The sequence below is a fragment of the Alexandromys fortis genome, unplaced genomic scaffold (assembly GCF_014885135.2).
Source record: "Alexandromys fortis isolate MF-2015 unplaced genomic scaffold, M_Fortis_MF-2015_v1.1 scaffold_10, whole genome shotgun sequence".
Classification (NCBI taxonomy): domain Eukaryota; kingdom Metazoa; phylum Chordata; class Mammalia; order Rodentia; family Cricetidae; genus Alexandromys; species Alexandromys fortis.
The window spans coordinates 14,568,743-14,575,096 of record NW_026067895.1 but is presented as its reverse complement, the minus strand read 5'-3'; the positions used below and the strand labels follow the sequence as shown (position 1 = coordinate 14,575,096).

The 6,354-nt window shown below is 43.0% G+C and overlaps 1 protein-coding gene across 8 annotated transcripts; it reads right to left on the bottom strand.

Annotated features, from left to right (window-relative positions):
• Positions 1-1,718: 1,718 nt before the first annotated feature.
• On the bottom strand, positions 1,719-6,129 carry Mbl2 (mannose binding lectin 2). 8 transcript variants are annotated; one of them, XM_050158414.1, is made up of 6 exons: positions 6,029-6,110; positions 5,032-5,117; positions 4,848-4,918; positions 4,143-4,277; positions 2,988-3,056; positions 1,719-2,279 (listed from the first exon to the last, which is right to left on the bottom strand). In XM_050158414.1, exons 2-6 carry the CDS (start codon positions 5,049-5,051, stop codon positions 1,906-1,908), a joined length of 669 nt encoding a protein of 222 aa, XP_050014371.1. In that variant the 5' UTR covers positions 5,052-5,117; positions 6,029-6,110; the 3' UTR covers positions 1,719-1,905. The 8 variants fall into 8 exon arrangements, with proteins under 8 accessions (XP_050014371.1, XP_050014362.1, XP_050014320.1 ...); XM_050158405.1 differs by having other exon boundaries at positions 5,966-6,095; XM_050158363.1 differs by lacking the exon at positions 5,032-5,117 and adding an exon at positions 5,152-5,203 and having other exon boundaries at positions 4,848-5,031; positions 5,966-6,050.
• Positions 6,130-6,354: the final 225 nt, after the last annotated feature.

The window sequence follows — 6,354 nt, the reverse complement described above, 5'->3', positions numbered from 1 at the left end:
GTTGAGGCATGCAGAGGGGAGGTGGGAGAGGAAAGGGGTGAGAAAAAAAGGGAGGGAAACTGTGGTCAGGATGTAAAATAAATGAATAAATTTAATTAATAAAAAATTAATAAATGAGGCTTTTTAAAAAATTAAGATAAGAAGGGGTATATGGGAAGGTTTGTAGTGCGGAAATTGTGTAATTATATTATAATCTTAAAGATAAAAGAAAATACTACATTTTTGGTGTTTAGGAGATGGCTCATTGGTTAAGAACACCAAGAGCTCTTCCAGGGGACCAGAGTTCAATTCTCACCACTTACATGACAGCAAACAAGCATCAGGAGCTCCAGTTCCAGGGGACTATTGAAACTCTTCTGGTTTCGACCATGAATAGGAAGTGATATACAGGCAAAACACCCAGACACACACTGACAAAAGAAGTTATTTTATTAGGCTCTTATATTCATCAAAAGCCAGTAATGGAAGAAGTGAGAAGCTGGAAAAGTGCCTATGATAAACATAAGCAGAAGAGATTTGTATTCCAAATGTAAAAAATACCCGTAAGTCAGTATATAAAGTACAGATTGATTACAGCAACACACAATAGTTTTGAACAGATCACAAAAGCTGTGTAGGTCAGCAATTACCACGTGGAATGTTTTCATCAGTATAGCACACTGGGGAAACAAAATAAAAAAACACAGCAACATCACTTTATACATACAAGAACAGCCAAAATCAAAGGGGCTGAAGTACAACCTCTCCCCTGAGACGTAGAGTGTCTACAGCTGGCGTGTACTGTTGATGGAAGTGTGGTTCCTTCCAGCTGAATCTAAATGCATGCTTTCCCTACCACCACCAACCAATCACCAAGGAAAGGTTCCTGAGGGCTTCTTCTTTTTAAAATTATTTTTAGCTCTGTGCATATGTGTCAGTGTGTACCCATGAATGCACATGTCCATGAAGCTTGGAAGAGGGTGTCATGGTCCCTGTAACTGGAGGTAAAGGAGTTTGTGAGTTGTCTGATAGCAATATCTACTCTTAACAGTAGAGCCAACTCCCCAGCCCCGAGAGTTTTTTTCTTAATAACCAAATACTAAAAGCCATTCAGTTGGGTTCATTAAGAATAAAAAGGTAAAGTATGATGTTTTAATTTCAGGGAGTTCTTCACAGCAGTGAGAGGAATGAACTGCCGCTGTCTATAACATGAATGAACACCACGTGCTTAATTATGAATGAAGCAAACGTAAGACATCAAAGAGTACATACAGTATGATTCTATCTATGAATTTTATAAACAAAATTAATTTGTTATGATACAGATCAAAATCATACCTACCTTTGGAAACAGTATATAGGAGAAGTATTAAGAGGCTTCTAGGAAAACATCTATGCCTCTACCTACAGATGTAGATAGATAGATAGATAGATAGATAGATAGATAGATAGATAGATAGATAGATAGATAGACAGACAGACAAATGATGGATGGATGGATGGAGTGTCTGAGTGTGTGTGTGTAAGAGAGATTGGGAGGGAATTCATTAATCTGTTTACGTTACACTTACATTCTGTACATAGTTTAGCACCGCATTAGGAAGGAAGGAAATGAAGTTATAAGTAGACCCTTTAACACCTGAGACCGGGCATAGAAACTGTGGAACTAGCTAGGATGATGTCACTCCCCTAGAAACCGCCAACCCAAAGCAAAAAGAGGACTCAGCAGAGCACACGTGTTCATCATAAATGAAAAGACCAAGTTCATTTTATTTTTGCACCTTCACAAGAAAATACTATTCCGGAGAAAGGGTTATAGTTTAATTGGGCAGTTAATGTTTAATAGTATATATTTTATATTTCAGAACAAATTGTGGACTTATGGAGCACAGTAAAAGATCCAGGAGGACTGAGAAGGAAAGCCCCTCACTCAGAGAATTCACAGACTGCTAAAAAGTTTTCGTCACAGGGGACATCGTTCCACTTGCCATCCAACAAGAGCACCGCACAGTGTTCCTTAAGGCCGGTGTTATTGGGCTCACCCTCATTCCAGTTAGTGTAGTGCACTCTGCTGCCTGTCAAATCCTCAAACCGGTTTTCAACCCTCTTATCCGTTATGCCCAGGTAGGCGATGTCTTTAGCCACGTTCTGGAGGACGTTGTTTTCCTCACCATTCCTGGGAGTGGCCACAGAGGCCTGTATTAGGGCGCACAGAGCCTTCGCTCCGTCAAAGTTCGTCTTTCTACCACTGCTCACAAAGAACTTCTTTCCGACTCGTTCACTCGTAGAGAAGAGCACCCCTAAAACGTAAGAAGATGGGAGACACTGGCTTATCTTCTAGACCACTCATCGGGTAAAATTCCAATTGAAAGGTGTATACTGCAGTTTCTCTGGCAGTATAGACCACAAAGAGTGCCTTCCTTCATGAGCCCCCTTGTGAAATGCTTACACAAATCAAAACATGCTTCTTTTATCTAAAATTCAAGTTGAACTGTTTGCCTTGCTGCTTTTCCTTGCCATCTTAATATGAATCAATAGGCTCAATGCCTTTGTAGGTTTAGGTCTTCATTACAGAGCACGTGGAATTTGGAGTTCTAAATTCTACCATACTGCTAACTTACAATTGAACAAAATTGTCTGGGATTATCTAGTCACAGCTGGGAGACCCATGATTGGCTCCACTGTCTGGTCTAGATCCCAGCATTACAAAGGGGCCTGTATCCTATTTTTGGTAAGCAAAGATCTGACCCCACAGGACTGGGGTCCCAGAGTCACACTCACTGCAACGTATACGCTAATTCTACCACTGAACTCTGTGAATTTGAGTAAGTAATTGAATTCCCATTTGCCTCTGTTTCTCCCAAATGATTGTTGGGAGGGTATCATGAGATCAAAATATGAGCGATTTTTTCAGGTCCTAGAAAATCATATGCATGCAGTGAGAATACTCTGCCTTCCGCCATTCCCAAACTTTAGGTTGCCTTTAACAAGAGAGGAAGGATACTTACATCTCTTAAAGCCTCTCAGCTCTGATTGTAGAGCTGCAATTTCTGCATCAATTTCTCTAGTGTCATATTCTAGAATATTAAACAGCAAAAAAGCACTGTTAGGATGAGGCTGAAAACTTTGTATATTGGGGAGTGTGGTATCTTTTTCAGATTTAAAAAAAAAAAGCAAGGTTGACTTTTATTTTTTAACATTGATATTCTTTAACAGAGAAAACAATCTGTTTTTACCTGGCCTAAAATATCAATCTTTGCCTGATACTTATTCTAAAACAGGCACTTAGTAGATACTTTTGCTTAAATAAATAAATAAAGACTTGACTCCTTGCTTAAACTTATGAGGCATATAAAGGTAGGAAGAATGAGTGTCCTTCCTATCATTCCTGTCTCCACTTCGTGCTCCTTTACCCTGGACCACCCACCTCTTTACCTCTGCACGGCAGCAGGCTAGGTGGCCACACACTGCCTTTTTAATCCATCTCACCCTCCTCCAGGACAACAGCTCAAAGCTGCCATCATCAGATTCCAGGAAGACCAAATTCTCACAGGGCAGCCTCCCTCCCAAGATAAGGCAGTTCCCCATGAGGGCAAGCCAACAGTGTAGAACAGAAATGATCGCTTGTGGGAATCAGACTGGTCCCCTCAAGTGATGTTGGCAAGAAGTACTTCTTTAGCCTGCCTCTCTGAACCACAGCTGGGGACAATCATCAGTGAAAGCACCCCTTAGCGGGACTGCTCACCTGTGAATTCTTTCTGTCCCCTATTCTATTTGGTGCTGTATTTAAGCTTGAAGACAGACTGAGAATCAATGATCCCTTTATTTGTTTCTCTCTCAGGTATGTGTGTGTTTCGTTGATATATGTGACCACGTCCTAAATATAACACCAGTAGTAACAGAGACTGAGAGCAACAGTTAATAAATGGGGCCTCCTGAAACTGAAAAGTTTCTGTAAAGCAAAAAACTTGGTCAACAAGACAAAAAGAAGAAAAAAATTTAAAAAAAAAAAAAAAACGCATCCTACAGAATGGGAACTTGATCAGGAAGCAGAACTAGGCGTCTACCCTTGCAGTACTGAGGAAACAGTACACCCCACCAGCATTCTGGGCTCCAGAACCCAGAATGTTCTCATCCCAGACAGTCTGAAATGATCTCCTTACCGACACGCTCTCCGGGGTCTCCTTTTGGCCCCACTGCTCCTTTTGGCCCCTCGTCTCCTTTTGACCCAGGAATCCCTGGGGATCCTGCAGGTCCTACCTTTCCAGGAGGGCCCTGCAAGCCTCTGAGCCCTTGACCTGTTGGAAGACAAACAGAACTTGGGTTGATATCTATGATTTTGCTGCTCTTTTTCCAAAGGTTTGCTGCTTAATCCACTGTGGTGAGATAAGTCCCCTGTGCTCCATGAGTCAGACCAACATGAGATCTACTTTCAGGACAGGCAAGACAAGCATCACGCACTTCTGTGGAGATGTCCAGTATGCCAGAGAACTGGGGCTTTGTGTGTTTTGAGCTACAGTATGTTGCTGATGAAGAACAATATGCCTAACAAGACTTTACCCTCCTTGTATCTGCAGTGGGTTTCTTCTGGAACATAGTCACAGAAAGAGGCTAGAGAGATGGCTCAGTGGTTAAGAGCATGAGCTACTACTGCAGAAGACATGGGTTCAGTTCCCAGCATCCATTCTGGATGTCTCATGCCTGTAACTCCAGCTCCAAGAAGACACTATGTCTTTGGTCTCCAAGGTAGCCTGCACTCAAATGAGTGCATGACTGTGCACACACACACACACACACACACACACACACACAAACCTTGCATAATTAAAACTAATTTTTAAGAGCAAAGAAAGCAGTTCAATGTATACCTGGTTCTCCCTTCTCTCCCTTGGCACCATCACGTCCATCTTTGCCTGGGAAGCCATTCAGGCCTGGAGAACTGCAGGCAATCACAGGGCAGGTACTTTGAGCACCTTCTATTATAGACTCTGCATAAGCTGCTGTGACCACACCCAGGAGAAGGAGTGATGGGAACAGGAACATGGTCCTCACCTTGGTGTGGGGAAAATCATGGAAGGTTACATCATCCCTTTCAGTTCATCAGCATGTATCTACCATACTGACCTCTGTCCTGTAACCTGGGGACAGACATTGTACATATGGATTACTCACCGCTAGTGTCCAGACTGGGTATTTTGAAAAGCAATCACTGACGATACTGTGCCTGTTAGTTAACAAAGGTTGGCATAACAACATAAGACGCAGTGAAGGCCCTTCTGAGGAAGGTCACCAGGGCCCAGGTCACTGCTATCATTGCGGGCTGGTTATGAATGTGCTTCTCATGGCAGTGAGAGCAGAACGGCTTCACATCGCCAATCCACTAACGTCTCATGCCTTAGAGGATGGGAATGAATGGAGCCCACTGTTCTGAAGGATCTCACCTTCCTACCCTTGGACACCATCTGCAGCCCAAATCCTCTTTTCATGCTGGAATAGACAACTTCTCTTCAAGACCAGCTAGTTATTCTTTCCCCGGTTTTCAACAGTAAACTATGGGTTAGTGATTAAAAGAGACAGGGCCAGACTCCGATCACATCGTAAGTCTACTAGCCCCAATCCGAATGAACTTGAGTGCACTTCTTGGTGGTTCATTTCCACACAGCAAGACAGGGTTGCTGGGACAGCATTTTGTCTATAAATTTCTCTCTGGTAGATTTCCTCTCTACTTCCTAGATTGTGCATGACCAAACTGCTGGCAACTAGCCACACCTGTCTAGAATGCCTCTGTCACCATCACATCTGTCCTTCAAGGCTTTCTTCCAGCTATTCCTCACTAGGAGACCATCCCAGTCCTGTAGGCCTTAGATCCCATGACACTCTCCTTGTAATGTCTTCTTTGCAAACAGGTAATTGAGAAAACAGACTTGGCCGAGCAAGCAGAGAAAGTGCAGCCACCAGCATGACTCCTGTCTGACCTGCCTCTTACCTCAAGCCTTCAGACATGAATCAGATCCCTTGACGGTGAACAGAGGGACCCAAATCCACTCACCAGAAAGGACTTGCAGGACTTTGACACAGCAAGGATTCAGTGGCAAACTTCCACTCAACTGGGAACTCTGACAGATGCCTCCATGTGAGGGAGGAGCCAACGCTGATAAAAAGGGATAATCCATGCTGACCTTCAACCCCAGATTAATAAGCAACTCTCTTTAGGGCTGTATTAGATGTTCCTCAGGAGGATTTACCCAGAAGCCTCCAGGGGGTGCAACATGGGTTTCTACCTTAAAGCAGCACCATCTCCCCTTCAATTGACATCCATTTGGCTAATTCTCATAACTGAGTTACCATAATAAGCAGGTTCAAGAGGTTAGTCAT